The sequence below is a fragment of the Lissotriton helveticus genome, chromosome 4_1, assembly GCF_964261635.1.
Source record: "Lissotriton helveticus chromosome 4_1, aLisHel1.1, whole genome shotgun sequence".
NCBI lineage: Eukaryota > Metazoa > Chordata > Amphibia > Caudata > Salamandridae > Lissotriton > Lissotriton helveticus.
Genome location: NC_136063.1, coordinates 565511400 through 565528312, shown reverse-complemented (window position 1 = coordinate 565528312; position 16913 = coordinate 565511400). Strand labels below are relative to the sequence as shown.

The 16913-nt window shown below is 47.8% G+C and overlaps 1 protein-coding gene across 2 annotated transcripts in view; it reads right to left on the bottom strand.

The window, feature by feature from the left end:
* Positions 1–16913, bottom strand: part of TRAM1 (translocation associated membrane protein 1) — a 306166-nt gene that overhangs the window by 13504 nt on the left and 275749 nt on the right. For both annotated transcript variants that reach the window (XM_078687162.1, XM_078687163.1), the window contains one exon: positions 9022–9182. In XM_078687162.1, the coding sequence (XP_078543288.1) occupies positions 9022–9182 (161 nt within the window). The remainder of the gene's footprint in view (positions 1–9021; positions 9183–16913) is intronic.

Genomic DNA, 16913 nt, shown 5'->3' with positions numbered 1-16913 from the left:
TTTGGAAATCTTCGACCACTTTTTTTCTTTCTTCGTGCAAAATGTCTCATTAATTCTCCCCAGTGTATGCTAATATCCTCGAGATGCATACCTGCTTTGTTCATGACAAGATGGCAAGTACTTTTCAGGTTTTGCTTCGTGGGTGGTGTTTTTGATGCTTCGCACGCATGAGGGAGGACGCATTGAAGACTTGAGGGCCTGCAATCCATCGCCGCCGACATGTAGCACAACAATGTGAATTGTGATCTATACAAGATGTCCTGTACAAGCACGGGTAACCACATTAATGCTGTAATATCAGGTCAATTTATCTGTTTTGGTACTGGACAATAACGGTGTGCAGCAGGAGCCTGGTGAGGAAGGAAGGTTGCACAGCCAGGGAACTTTCCTAGTGTGTCAGGTAGACCGATAAGGCAGGTAGACTGGTAGGATATTTCTCAGGTTCACAGTGTTTTATTTAGTGTATTCTCAAACCGGTTGTAATATCGTTATAACACTTTTACCTCGGCTACACTGACCATTAACTGCCCGGTACCTTTATAGCCTCTTATTATTAACAAATAATCTGTTACATTTCAGAGAAGCAGTATCGCCAGGTTACCAAATTGGGAACAATTCCATTTTGTTTTTTGCTTCAGTTTTTACCATCTTGTAAATTTCACTTAGGTTAATTTTTGGTTGCGTTCTGCCATCTGTTAGATGCACTTTTTTCATTACACCCCCAGGATTTCAAAGGAGCAGAAGAAAACGAAAAACAGGGTTTGGGGACCTTGTGCTTTCTGGAAATAAATAATGGTCCAGGATGCACTCCGTCTCACTCACTACACGTATCGCCAAAGGACTAGAATGCAAAGAATAGCCCACAGCTTAACCACTGATCCTGAATTGTAGATCTGGGAATTCCTGTCTTAGAAAGGGCCATGCTTCACTCGACAGGTGTGCGCACTGGGCTACAAACGAGATGAGGTGCTTAGACAGCAGTAACTAGGAGCATGTCACAAATACAGGGCTTGAAGCATCTATCAGGAGCTAGGAATGCTGCAGTCTTATGCTAAGGTTTCTTCTTGTGGGCATAAATTAGGAGAGGACATTTGCTCAGTTTTGGCCAAGAATTGACAGGGTCTAGCCAGTTGGCATATTATCTGGTTATGTTCAGCAGAATGTTCCATTGCTATAAAAGACATTTTGAAGTAAAGTCTGGAATCTTCTGGAGAGCTGGTAAAGTACTTTGAACTTTGCAGTTGGTGCATATCTCTTCTTTTTTTGGAGGCAGAGCCCTCAGCTTGCCTTGCAGAGGGTATGTGCTAATGCATATTCCCATTTGTTTGTACCCTGAATGTTGGTATGTTTTGTGCTGGATTGGTGTAATGTGAATAATGTACGTTGAAGCATGCAATTACAAGCATTGCCCCTCCTCCCTGTAGTAGGTGGGCTGTGTCTGTGGAATTAAGGGGAGCATTCCTGTCCTCTGATCACATTAATAGCCTCCACGCACACCCTTCAGTGCTGGATTGCATAAGGAGAAGATTCAATTCAACGCTGTACAACCCTAGTGCTCCCTCACCTGGTGCTTTGCTTCCTTCTCTGGGAGCACACCTAGCCCTCTCTTAGATGCCTTTAGTCCTGTTATGCAGTTCCGGTGGCCCCTGCGGATGTGCCACAGTTTAAATAGCCCCTGGTTTCAACACAGCAGTGCTCCAAGGACGAGCTCAAGAGTCTAAACCTGCACACTGGAGGGCAGGATATGAAGCATCCACATCAACCAATCAAAACAAACAAACACAAAAACACCCCCACCCCGCACCCCAGCTGGCTACATTTTGTGTAGGCAGCCAGAAGGCACGAAGTGATAAACTGCTGCTGGTGGGGTGGATTTGGGGGTAGTTGTTGAGGCAGGATAGTGGTGGTCTCAGGAATAACATGAAACATTTTCTTGGAAGGAGCATTGGTTTCCTGGAACAGCCTCCCATGCTGAAGTAGTGCAGACAAAAATAAGGAATGGATTCAAAATCCATGCAGCAAAACCTTGTAGTCTCGCTCTCTCTCACTCAGTCAAAAAAACATAGGCCTGACTGCAATCACGTGCAGGTAAACAAAGCATACACTCTGGGCCAGGATACAGGTGCAAAAAAAGAAGTGGGGGCACTACGGAAGGTAGTCAAATCATGGCACGCGACATCACAAAGTTTAACATCGCACGTGGCACCACAACCCATGACTTCACAGGAAGTGACATCAGATCTTAAGATCTCACACATCTGTTTCGCAGGTCTATCATGAGAACATTGGAGCACATCATATTTTACAAATGAGATTGCGTTGGAGATGTGCCAAAAAAGTGGAGCAATCCCTACACAAAATCTTAACCTGAACTTGTACATTTATTTTCAACGAGGAGAAACGTGCCAGTAAATCTGTTTTGCTTAATTGGTTGCACAGTTTGCTTTTAAAATCTTTTAGGTTAAGGCACCTTCTGCATAGATCTTTGTGTGCCTAGTAAATGTCAAGGAATAATAATGGTAAGATAACTCTGGAGGTTAGTGCACTTGCTGGAGAGAGAGGTTTTTGTTTAGTCCCGGTTTTGAATGAAAGCAGCATAGAACGTTAATATGTCTCTCGCAAAGCACATCATATGACACACATATAGCAGATTTTTAGGTCGAGCCTGAGCAGCGCATGCACTGCTCTGTGAGGCATGCTGGATTCAGGGAGGGACTTGAAGCTCTGCCCACTCTCCGCCCATATTTTCCATTGGCTTGTGTTATTGTCCACTGTAAACTGTGGCAGTTGATTGGTCAATAGGCTTAGCAGGTCCTCCTTAGTACCACCTTCTCTCACTTTGTAATCTCCCATGGCGACACCCCCTGTTACTAGTGTTGTTACTAGATTTGCTTTAATTACAGCTTCAGAGCACAGTTTTTTCAAATAGCAATAGGTCTTGCATTTACGAGAGTTTAAAATATTGGCATTGTAAACAGCAATACCTTTTATTGATCTGTATTAAGAACAACACATGAATAAAAGTCTAATTTATAATAATGGATAAGGGCCTAAAGGATGCCAATCTTTACCTCGCAAAGAGGTCACGATCGATAGACAAATGGCTCCTGGAATTACAGCAGAGGTTTAATTCTTGTGGCTCAAGCTCTGCACCTCTATTTGTTTTTTAGGATGTGCGAGTGTTTAACAGCCTACATTGTTATAATTTTAATTTTGGGGAGGGAGGGTGCTCCACTTCTACAGTGAACTGTTTACAAAATAAACTGATCACTGGTTTTGGAAAAAAAGGTTATTAACAAGAGAGCATTTAAATTTCAGGCCAAATGAAAGTAACTGTGAAACGTTTAAACTCATGCACAGCTACACTTTTCAATCCTGCAGTCTTTTTGCAAAAGAGGACAGTAAACAGTTGAATAGAGCTTGAAACCATGAAACAGGCTTCTACAAGAAGTAATGCAGTTAAAGCTTTTTCTAGATAATCTACAGAGACAATGATATGACTAGCATAACATGAAAAGTACTACAGTGGGTGCTAACACAGTGAGCAATAAGATGCATTAAGTTCACAGCTGATCAACCCGCCTCAGTTCATCCCCTCGGTCTAGGCCCACTCTCTCCCCGCAGCTCCGCTGTGCTGTCTTTTGCCTCCAGAGCCCGGCCTCCTCCTAGGGAGGATCGAGGCTGCTGCCCGCTCCAACTGGGACCCGAATGCCTGCAGCCACAGAAACCTTAGTCATTTTTTTTCTTGTTTCACTGTTGTGCCACTGCTATTGGTATTGTATTGTAACTGTGTATGGTTAATGGCCCTTTATTGTGCCAGTCTTGCTAATTCCACCACTGGTATTGGTCGTGCCTGCCAGTTCGTTTTTGCATGCGCCGCTGCTGCCCCGGCAGCCCCTCCCCCATGGAAAACCCCCCGCTCCCGCCTCCCAGCCTCTCCTCCCTCCCACCTCTCCTACTTAATGGCAGCCGCTGTGCGGTCGTGGCGTGCCAAAGGCAAGCACGTCTGCGCCCATCCTTGACCAGGGCCAGGAACCCTGGATGTACAACCTTCAACCGCTACGACTCCATTGCCCTCCTCGCACTCAATCCCGGAACTCACAGAGACTGCCAACAGGCCTCACCGAACACGACCAGTTCTCCTGCCCCCACTGCTGCTGAACCTTCACCACCACCCCGGCCACCAACACCACCAACGCCAGCACAGACGACACCCTCCGATGCATCCTTCTCAACGTGGGCTCCGTACACAAACAGGCCATGAAAATGTGGGACCTACTCGACTCTCACTCACCCAACATCTCCTTCCTCACGGAGACTTGGACCAACGCCTCTTCCGCCCCCGACATCAACACCGCCATCCCGGACGGATACAAGATCCAGAGGAAGGACCGGCTTAACAGCCCAGGAGAGTGACTCGCCATCGCCACTAGAGCAGCCTCCGCCTCACCACCTCCAGCGAAACATTCTCCTCTGCCAAACACCTGCACTTCCAGATCCAGACCAGTCCTCACACCACACTCTTGAGGTACCCTCATCTTGAGACCACCCGCCCCCCGGACATCCTTCGTTACCACCATCAACGATTTCATTGCACCCCCACGCCATCGCATCAATGACCTACATACTCATCGGAGACCTTGACTTCCACCTAGCCGGCCCAGGCGACCCGAACACCATCATCCTCCATGACAACCTTGCCAACATCGGACTCAACCAACTTGTCACCACACCGACACACAGAGCTAGACACGCCCTCGACCCAATCTTTGCTGCAGGCAACAGCATCCACTTTAACCACACAACGCAACCACCATGGACCGACCACCACTGCGTCCACTTCACCATCGACAAACCCATGGCACCAAAACCAGCCCCCACCCACCACAAAGGAACGGGAGCAAGGTAGCAGATGAGCAACTGAACTACACCCTCAGCAGAGACAACCACAGTTGGGCATCCGACGCAAACATCGCAGCCAGAGGATGGCACACTTTGCTCTCCAACTGCGCAGACGACCTAGCCACGCTACGCAACCCGGCAAACAGCACCCCAGGAAAGCCGCCTGGTTCACCATCGATCTCCATTAAGCCAGGTGCACCTGCAGACTCCTAGAGAAGAAATGGAGAAACACCAAGACAACCAATAACTACTCCAACTACAGGGACGCCATGACAGACTACCACAACCTAATACCTAATCAGAACAAGCAGAAGGAACTTCATCCACAACAAAATCCTCGCCAACTCCACCTACTATAAGGAACTCTTCAGTGTAATTCAGGAATTTACCAACCTACAAAGCAAAGCCACAGAAGTGACCCCATCCCAAGACCTCTGCGACAAGCTTGGAACCTACTTCCACCTCAAGATCAGAACACTCTACGACAACTTCGTCGACCACCCACAAGACACCACAGCTGGCCCCCTGCCCTCCTGAGACACCAGCCAGCCCATTTTCTTCTACTGGACAACTATCACGACCGAGTACATGCGCAACAACCTACAGGCACCTTCCCAGACCTCTGGAAACGCGCAGAAGTCAGGCACCTGCTTAAGAAGGCCATGGCCGATCCCACCAAATTTAAGAACTACCAACCCATCTCGTTCCTCCCCATTGCAGCTAAAGTGGCAGAGAAAGCAGTCAACGGGGAACTGGCACGATTCATTGAAGAGAACGCCATCCTCGACCTGTCAAAATCCAGATTCAGAAGCAACCGCAGCAGAGACCGCCCTACTCGCCGCCACAGACGACATCCACACCCTCCTGGGCCAAGGCCACTCCGCAACCCTCATCCTCCTTAACCTGTCTGCAGCCTTCGACACGGTCTCTCACCGCACACTAGTCGCCAGACTGCATGGCGCCGGCATACAAGGAACTGCCCTGGAATGGATCCGATCGTTCCTCACTGGAAGAAGCCAAAGGATCAGACTACCTACCCTCCTCTCCGCCCCCACAGAAATCACCTGCGGAGTCCCGCAGGGGTCATCTCGGGCCCGACCCTCTTCAACATGTACCTGGCCCCTATCGCAGTCATCGTCCGACAACACGGCCTCAACATTGTATCCCACGCCGACGACACCAAACTCATCCGCTCCTTTACCGGACCCCACCACCACAAGACTCAACATCCAGAGAGGAATGCAAGACGTCACAGTCTGGATGACCAACAGCTGCCTAAAACTCAACGCCGAGAAGAGAGAAGTCCTCGTCCTTGGAACCACCCCTTCAGCATGGGACAACACCTGTTGGCCCACCGCCCTTGGAAGCCCGCCTACCCCCTCAGACCACGCCAAAAACCTTGGCATCGTACTCGATTCATCACTGGCCATGAACTGACAGGTCAACGCCGTCACCTCCAGCTGCTTTAACACCCTCAGTATCCTTCCTTTGCAAGACCTTCAAATGGATTCCCCCTGAGTCAACGAAGACAATCACCCACGCACTCATCACCAGCAGACTGGAAACGCTCTTTAGGCCGGCATCAACAAGTCCCTACTCCGCAAACTCCAGACAATACAGAACACCTTGGCTAGACTTGACCTCTGCATCTCCCGGCACGAACACATCAGCCAACACCTGCGGAGACTCTACTGGCTCACCGTGGAAAAGAGTCACCTTCAAAATCCTCACTCACGCCTACAATTGCCTACACAACAACGGACCCAGAAACCTCAGACAGAATAAACTTTCACATACCCAAAAGAAACCTTAGATCTGCCAATCTCGCACTGGCCGAAACCCCACACATCCACAAAGCCAGAGCAGGCAGCAGATCATTCTCCATAAACAAAAAGAATCCTACTCACAGTGAAAGGGACGGGGAGTGTGCCACAAGTGTGGGGACACTCAGTGTTTTGTTAAATACCCCTCACACACCAACAGGCCCCTTGGTGTCATGCTTCATCATTGGGGTCTTCGCACCCCTCTAACGGGATGCGGCGTGCTGCGACCTACGACTACGCGGGAGCACTCTGAGTTGGACTATGTGTGGTGTGTGTGATGCAAGTGAGGGGGTATTTAATGTGAGTGGTGGGGTTTTGTGAAGGTTTAAAAAGTACCTGGCTCGTGGGTAAAAACTTTATTCACAACCCCGGGCTGGTACTGTTAAAAGGGTGCAGGGTGAGGTAATTATCTGTCGTAACTATGAACAGTACCTCTGGTGTGCGTCAACATGTTTCGGAGCTAGTGCTCCTTCTTCAGGACGGGGGCACAACTTCCCACCTTACTCACGTATTTCTAATATTTGTGTATTTTACAATAAAGTGCAGGACTATATACAGTGAATTGATATTAAATTAAGGCTATAGTGTGCCTACAGCGGTTCTGTGACCATGCAGTTGCATGACCTACAAAGAGAAAAAGAAAAAGAAAAACGAATGAATGTGGTTGCCCTGTTCAGGGTGGCTCAACTAGGTGCAGTCACCTGGAGCACCACTTGGCGTAGTCGCCCTGTAAAGGAAAATGACAAACAACACACACAACATAGAGGGACACATAGATAGTAGTTTAGGGATATTTGGTCATACTCATTATGAAGTGATGTCTTGCTTCATGAGCATTCCTGGCCGTCAGGGGATGATTGCTAATTATGCAACCTACAGGAACAAAAGATTCTTCTCAGTTTGTTTACTCACTTTTTTGCTTGGAAAATGGTGTTTTCTACAGACTCATACTCACTAACTCGGGACAGAATGTGGTGCTCCAGGTGACTGCACCTAGTTGAGCCACCCTGAACAGGGCAACCACATTCATTCGTTTTTATTTTTCTCTTTGTAGGTCATGCAACTGCATGGTCACAGAACCGCTGTAGGCACACTATAGCCTTTATTTAATATCAATTCACTGTATATAGTCCTGCACTTTTTTGTAAAATACACAAATATTAGAAATACGTGAGTAAGGTGGGAAGTTGTGCCCCCGTCCTGAAGGAGCACTCGCTCCGAAACATGTTGACGCACACCAGAGGTACTGTTCATAGTTACGACAGATAATTACCTCACCCTGCACCCTTTTAACAGTACCAGCCCGGGGTTGTGAATAAAGTTTTTACCCACGAGCCAGGTACTTTTTAAACCTTCACAAAACCCCACCACTCACATTAAATATCCCCTCACTTGCATCACACACACCACACATAGTCCAACTCAGAGTGCTCCCGCGTAGTCGTAGGTCGCAGCACGCCGCATCCCGTTAGAGGGGTGCGAAGACCCCAATGATGAAGCATGACACCAAGGGGCCTGTTGGTGTGTGAGGGGTATTTAACAAAACACTGAGTGTCCCCACACTTGTGGCACACTCCCCGTCCCTTTCACTGCGAGTAGGATTCTTTTTGTTTATGTAACAGTGCCCGTGGAGTAAGAATCCTACACCTATACTCTACCTCCTTCCTATTGTTTTTTTCATAGCAGATCATTCTCCCACATTACAGACAAGCCCTGGAACGAGCTACCAGCAGGCATCAGAAGCTCCCTCCCTGAACACTTTCAGGAAGACCCTCAAGACCTGGCTCTTCGGCTGAACGGATCTGCGTCCCCCCCATAGCACCTTGGGACCCTAGCGCGCTTACAATTCCCTGATTGATTTACTTTCTTTTCAAACCTCACAGAGCCTTTTGTGGGTAAAAAACAAAGAATTCTACAGAGTAGTATTTTTCCTGTTCGAAGACTAGTTCCATATTACTCGGCGGTTGGAAAAAAGGAATGTACACACTCTCAGAGGTCATTTTCACTCAAATATATAGTAACAGTGAGGGCCAATGTAAATATTTAAAATTGTTCCCAATATTTTAGTCTTTGAATTGTGAACCCTTCTCTTCGTAAAATAAATAGTTGAATGTTCCCAGAAGTATACCAAGTAGTATAAAAGGGGGAAAATGGCAACAAAACAAGAAAATCGGGTTTAAAACAAATGCAAGCAATCTGTAAGCCACAAGGATGAAAACGCTTAAAGGTTAAAGAAAATATTATTAGTTTTAGGTATTTCACGATTTGCTAATCTGGGAGACTACAAAATACAAACCTTTTTCTTTCCTGGAGGGCTTACTTTTCCCTGTGACAGGCTTCTTCTTCATAGACTGTGCCTGAGGAGAAGTGTGCTCCCTCCACCGCCGCAACTGGAAATTGATGAACTTCCACATCATGAATGCTTGGGTAATGCATATTGATGCCAATACGCTGATTCTGTAACACAAGATCAATACTTTGTTACAGCGTGCATTACTGCTGCAATCGAAAGCTAACAAGAGTAAAATATGTGCTGTATGCATCTAATATTTTCAAAAATATTGGGCTTTTTGGCTGCCCTTAAGTTCTGAGTATGAAAGCAAAAGCCACAGTAATAGTTTTGGATCTGAAATGATACCTGCATGTTCCAGTGGCAAATAAAAGGGTTATTTGTACTAACCATCCACACCAAAGCTAGACAATATGCATAATTTAAAGCAAAAAAATAGGTTATGAAACTCAGAACCGGAGTTTACAATTTGCATGTATGTCTGCCCATTTATAAATTCATGAACAACCCCGAAATAAACATGGAAATCTGTGCAAAGCGTACTCCTGAGATAGTCCGCAGAGGGGAAATCTCAGTAGTACGCGGGGTTAGAAAAAAAATGTGCATCTGTGCATTAACCTTTGTTTAAAGTGTGTGTTCAACTTGTGAAACTCCATCCGATATGTCAAACTGAAACAGGAGAGCGTTTCTTAACCTTTGCCATTGTGAAACATATTGGCTCTTAACTTTTTACCGATTAGATTTACATGAGTTTATTAGTTGAGAATGACCATACTAAACTGATGTGTTGTGGGTGTTCCAGGCATTTTACGGCATACCAACAACTGCAATAATTCTAACACTCTCAAAGGCATTTCCCAGCATTGAGTGTAATCTACAGTCAGAAAATTCAACAAATCATGATTCTGAGACCCAAGATTTAGCGTTTCCAACTGAAAGGAGTAAGTTAGTTACCCTGTAAGCATCTGTTCACGGCACGTAATGCTATAGATTCTCATGCTTTGCATACTCTAGCCATCTAGTGTTGGGTCTGGATGTGTGCAAGTTGTTTGTCTTCAAAGAAGTCTTTCGAGTCACTAGGTAGAGCGACTCCTCCTGTTGATAAAGCACATGGGCATTGACTACCTTGTTAAGATTGTCCCGCAGACGTGCGAGAATTGAGTATGAAATTAAGAGATGTCCATGTATAAGAAAAGAAACTGCAATGGCTACAGGTGTCCGGGCAGGAGGGTGGCACATGTGAATTTACAGCATTACATGCCACGAACAGATGCTTACAGGGTAAAGTAACATTCTGTTTAAGGCATGAGTGGCTGTCGATACACATGCTTTGCATAGTGTAAAGCAGCCCCCCTCAGAATCTATTGGCTAACTTTGGGCATTGTAGCTGTTTGGAAAACGGTACGTAGCACTGCCTGACCCATTTTAGCTGGTTGGCGTACAACATCATCCACACAATAAATCTTAGTGTAAGTGTGTGGTGTAGACCATGGATCTGCTTCACATATATCAGCTATTGGAATGTTTCCTAGGAAAGCCACAGATGCCCCTTTTTTCCAAGTGTGCTCTAGGAGGTGTAGGTAGAGTTCTTTTGGCTTTAGCATAGTATGTTTGAATGCACTTAACTATCCATCTGGCAGTGCCTGAAGTGGAAATAGGCTTTTCTTTATGAGGTGGTGAGAAAGCAACACAGAGTGGTTTAGTGTTTCGAAAAGTTGTAGTCCTATCAATGTAGTACACAAGGGCTCTTTTGACATCTAATGCATAGAGAGCCCTCTCCGCAACTGAGTCTGATTGAGGTGGTGGAGGGGGGGCGGTGGAGGGGGGGGGCGGTGGAGGGGGGGGGCGTGGGGGGGGGGGGTGAGCGGGGGTGCACAGTACCTTTATTGAAAGAGGTGGAACTGAGAGACTGCCTTTGGAAGGAATTAGGGGTTGGTGCGGACCACCCTTTCTCTGTTTAGTTGGAAGTAGGGTTGGTCCTTCTAAGATTAATCACTGGAGCTCACTAACACCTCTGAGTAAGGAAATAGCAATTAGAAATGCCACCTTCCAAGAGAAAGATTGAAGAGGGCAAGTATGAAGGGGCTCAAATGAGTCGTGTAAGAACAATGTTAATACTCCATGAGGGTGCAGGTGGAACCATTGGTGGAATTACTCTTAAGATGTTTCATGAAGAAGACCTAAATTACTGGTATTTTGAATAAAGAAATGTGTCGCTTATTTTGATGATACAAAAGGGGATGATGGACGGAGCGTTTGAGCAAATCAAGCACTCACCCCCAGTCAACTGATCTGGGTTTAATCCATCCCCATTCTTTAGCCCACTCAGCCACCCCAGTTCAGACATGGCCATATGCAAATCAGTCTGACCCTGTGCCTCATGGGAACAGTCCAGCCCGAACTGCAAAGCCATGTCTTCCCTAGACAGGAAACAAGCATCCTGGGACCGGTTTCGGATTCATAATCCTCATCAGCCAGGCTATCTTGAATCCAGTGGCCAAGTGAGCAAGGGACTCACGTCTGAGCATACCCTGCCCACTTAGGGCGAACAAAGCGATACAAAAGGGGATGATAGGCAGCTACTGCGACTAGATGTAATCTTATGGAGGTGAATGCTGGGCCAGATGGCTGTAAATCAAGTGTAGGAAGGTAGATCCCTGACTATGGTTGCCCCCAACTTTTTGCCTGGTGTTTTGCTGGTTTTCTGACTTAGTTGACCTGGGGCCCTGCTATTCAGGACCCCAGGCCTACTGCTCTCTCTGTAAAATGGATTCCATGTACCTTAGGTACATATCTAATTGGATACTGAGTCACCTTATCAGTCCCTGTACAGTGTACCTTAGGTACCCAGGGCATAGGTGTACCCAGGGCCTACCAGGGGCTGCAGCATGTATTATGCCACCCCTGGCTGGCCATCCAAATCTGACACAACTGGCTGCACGACAGCTGGGGCAAGGTGGTGTAATCACCCTTTGCTTTAGATATAGTATACCTATATCTAACCCTAAAATGGACACACAGATCTCCTATCAGTCACTCCTATGGCAGGCCTTAACAATCCTGAAGGCAGAGTGCTTGGAATCGTGTGAGATGGTGCTCTGGCATGAGCTGAGCCTGTCTGCGGCTTTCGGGATCTATCCCTTAGCCGTTTCCATGATATCGCATACCATATACTCTTAAGTGCATTATAATCCTCGCGGTTATATGCCAACTCTGGTATCGCTTTATCAAAACATGTCGAGTAAGGTGTCATACGAATTGGAATACTAACCCCTCGCCAATTCTGGCGACGGGGTTAGCATTCCACCCTTCTAGAGGGACACGACATGTATGTAACCTGTAACCCCGGTTAAAGTCAGACAGAGCCTTAGCATCCACAAAATGGATGCTGCCACCGAGACACAAGTCTGCCCTCCTGCTGCTGGGAGTCCTCCCAGAGCAGGAGGCAAGGACAAAGGGTTTCCTGCCAGGGGCGGTGCCAGCACCGTCCCAGACAGGGTTTTGTGTATTCCAGGTAGGCAGGACTACAGAGGAAGGTGACTGCAAGTGGCACCCCGGTGCTCACTGTGCATAGGCCGGCTGAAACCAGTTCCAGGGGCACTCCAGCCCCTGGCCTGGGGAAAGCCCGCCAAAGGAGAGGGGTGTAACCACCCCCCTCCTGGTCCCACCCATAGGGCAGGACTTAGTCGCGTGCCAGCCCCCTTTTCCCAGATAAAGGTAGGAGCAGGCCCCCTTCCAAATTAGATCATCTTTGGAATCAAGACACGACTTTCTACGAAAGGACTTCAAGATTTCCTTCTTCAAGATTCTCCCTTGTGACTAAGGAGTAGTCACCCTGCATCCGCAGGCACCATCAAGAACACTGCGGTCTGCTGCAAGTCCTTCCTCCGGAATCCGACTGCCCAGCTCGACAAGACCCGGCTTCCCTGGCACCTCCGACCTCTACTCACCTCTACAGCCAAGCTGAGAACCGTGAGTGCGACGAGACCTCAAGGGACCGACTATTGCCAAGACTGCACGACTTCTGCACAGCAAGTCCGCCGAGTAATTTCCTGGTGAGTGCTTTGGGGTCCGAGAAGCCCCGACCCTGAGCAGCTCCAGCACCGAAGATCAGCCCCCCAGCATCTCCACGATCGGCGTGGGGGCCCTTCTGCTTTTTGCTGCTCACCGCGTTGTTTGGCTACTAGCCCGCTAGCTTGTGGCCTTCTGAACGACGCCCGACGACATCACTGCTGCTGGTCTGGTTGCTCCAGACTGGCCCTTGCTCCCTTCCAGAAGAGGAGCACCCCGGACCCTCCTGGTCCACTCAAGACGCCATTTTGAGTCCACCGCGTGGGCTTGAATTAGCCAAGGCTTGTTGCCCAATCCTGGGTAACTTCGACGCCGACAGCTTCATCCATCGTGGGACAGCTCGCCTCTCCATCCTGGTCGCCGACAACGCCTCCTGGTCCGTGAGATCTGCAGAGCCAGCGTCGCCCACTCACCTAGTCGAGGTGACTACCATCCGGTGCACTCCTGGTGCCCCCTGACTACTGGCTAGTAGTCACGAACTTGGTCCCCTCTGCTTTCAGGTATCATCCTTCTTCCAGATCCAGGCTTGGATCAACTCGAACAATCTTCACTGGTCGCCTGCCAGCATCTTTCTTCCAGGCTCCTGGTCCGGCAACGAGGATTCCCGACGTCTTTTGAGACCTATGCAGCTGCAGCCCCTGGGCTAGGTAACTTCGGCATTTCGGTGCCCCAGCATAGCCTCACTATCCAAGGGTCAGGATCCACTGTCGTTTTCTCCCTACCAGGTCGGGTTCGCCCGTGAACACTAACTTTGCCTTTACTAGCTTCCATAGACTTTGTCCCGCATCCCGCGTGAGAGTGCACACTCTGCACCCGAGTCCCCTAGGCCTCCTAGAAGTAATCTAACGATTCCATAGTCAAGTCCTAGCGATTCCAAAGCCTATTAGTACTGTACTTACCTGCTAGTAATTTCGCATTCCACTTTTAGAGTATATGGTTTTTCGTGCCCCTCGGGCATTTGTGTATACCGTGCTAACTTAAGTATTTTCGTAAGAGTTTTGTTGTGTGCCTAGCACCCTGTCCTCAAAGAGTACAGGGTTGTTGTGATTCTAATAAATTCATTGTTTATTTTCATAACACTTGTGTGGTGTCCTTTCACTGGGTGTTCAAGGGGTAATGTGATGGTAAAACAGCTGGCTTAACACGCCCTCTAGAGTCTTAGCCTTAGACTGCTCGTATCCATGCTACTAGGATAGCTGGTCTATAAGGTTGACTTACAACCAATCATCAATAAGGGTTGTTTGGACTGATATATAGTGATCACTAGAATAGTGAGCACTGCACATCAGGCCAACTTCTCACATCAAGCAAGTAACAGACAATGTTTTGTATTATGGCATTAAAGGGATCAATTTGTTTTAAATGACAATAGTATACAAATCGTTTCCATTTAGCCGCATAGCATGCTCGTTTGGTAAGTCTACGGGCTTCTTTAAGAATGGTCATACTTTTAGGTGGGAGATTAAGGTACCTGAATTCTATGACCTCAGGAACCAGATCACCAGGTTGAGAGATTTGAGATCTGGGTGCCCGATTTCTCCCTGGTCCTGAGTGAGAAGGTCCAGCCTGTTGGGGAGCTTCTAGTGAGGGAACTACAGTGGTCAAGTGATGTTATGAACCAGGGCTGACAAGCCCTTGTGGGAGCTATCAGTACGAGACGTTTGCCTGAGCTTCTGACCCAGAAATGGAAGGAGAGGTAGAGGAGGAAAAGCATAGGCAAATGTCCCTTACCAATTCAGCCATAGTGCGTTGCCGCTGGATTGTGGGGGGCGAAGTTTGGGCATTTGACGTTGTCCGCTGTTGTGAACAGATCCATTTGAGGGACCCTCCCCCCTCTGTGCAAGTATAGGAGGAGGACTTGTGGGTGGCGTACCCACTCATGGACTTGGTGCTGTATCCTCCTGAGTAGGTTGGCAAAACCGCTGTCTGTTCAATGAAGGTACTCCGCTAACAGATGAATGTGGTGATGGAGAGAACAGTGGTCTGAGATGGGTAAAAATGTAAATTGATACTTGTATAGCGCACTACTCACCCGCAAGGGTCTCAAGGCGCTTGTACGAATACCGCTGTGTAACAGATCCTGGCTTTACCTGTGAGGTGTCCACTCCTGGGCACCCCCAAGGTGGAGGCCAGGCATCCTTAGCGTTGTGGGGGCCGTTGTGGAGATTAAGCAAGCTATTGCCCAGAGTTGCAGAGTGGGACTCCATGATTGGAATAGGCATCAAGGCGAGAATTATCAGGTCCGTGGAATTTTTTGAGCCCAAGACCCGCCGAGGCGGGGAATTGAACCCTGGTCCCGGGCTAGACCTCTGCATCAGGGTCTGCTGCTCTAACCATTGAGCCACACTTCTCCACTGAGCCACACTTCTCCAGATGGAGAACGTGTCCCTTCTTGCTTCTGTAGGTAGTACATGGCTGTCACAATGTCCGTTGGCACTAGGGCAATATTGATGATTAGGTGAGGTAGAAAGGCTTTCAATGCTAGGTGAATAGCTTGGAGCTCTAGGTAGTTGATGTGGAGACCCCGATATTTGTTCTCCCACAGTCCCTGTTCTGTGAGATCCTATAAGTGTGCACCCCATCCAGTGAGTGATGAGTCAGTTGTTATGTGGGGAACAGGGATGAGGAAAGGCCACCCCTGTAATAGGTTGTTGATGTTCCACCCTGCAGAGAGTGCAGTGGCCTATCAACTAGATCTTCCCAATGACCCTGCGACTGAGACCACTGTTGAGCTAAGCATTGCTGCAACTGACGCATGTGTAGTTGTGTATGAGGTACTATGGCAATGCAGGAGGCCATCATGCCTAACAGACGCAGGACTGTCCTTACTGAGTTGGGGATTTGGTTGAAACAATTGTATTAACGCCTGAAAAGACTGGATTCCTCCAGTAATGGGAAAGGCTAGGCCTATTTGTAGGTTTAGAATAGCCCCTAGATAAGGGTAAACCTGTAGGGATTGAAGATGGAAATTATGGTTAAGCGATGGAGCAGATCTATTGTGACCATAGTGTGGTATTGACACTGTTGGTGAGTGTTGGCTTTGATATGCCAATCATCCAGATATGGAAATATGTGGACGTTTTGCATGCTTAGGTGTGCAGCTACCACTGCAAGGCACTTGGTGATACCAGAGGTGCGATAGTTACCCTGAAAGGGAGGACCTTAAATTGATAAATGTTTCCCACCCGCCAAACCTGAGATATTGGCGCTGTGTTTGGTGTATTTGTATGTGAAAATAGGCATCCTTTAGGTGTAATGTAGCCATAAAGTCACTCTGTTGGAGTAGTGGGATCACATCTCAGTGTTACCACATGGATGTGCTCTCACATGATGTATTTATTTAGGGGCCAGAGGTCTAGAATTGACCATAAAGAGCCATCCTCTTTGGGTATTAGGAAGTATAGTGAGTACACTCCTGTACCCTGGTAATGCATAGGGGCAGGCTCTATAGCTACTTTGTGGAGGAGAGCTTTGACCTCCTATCTGAGCAGTGTTTGATGTTCCAGTGATAACCTGTGTTTGTGAGGTAGCATGTTGGGAGGTGTGGTAATGTGCTGAAGACAATAGCCATATTGGATAACGTCCAACACCCACCGGTCTGATGTAACGTTTGCCATGTTGGTAGGAAATGTAAGCGACCTCAGACTGGTGTTATGTGGTCGAGAGGTAATAGAGGGGAGTCATTGTTTGGTGATGTGTGTAGCTCCGAGAGGAGAATCCATTTTTTTTCTCTATCGCTGAAATTGTTACCTCTATAGGACCCTTTGAAATAACCCAGAGGGGAGGTATGTTGACCCTGATAGCGGTGGTATGAGGTGGAGGTGTCA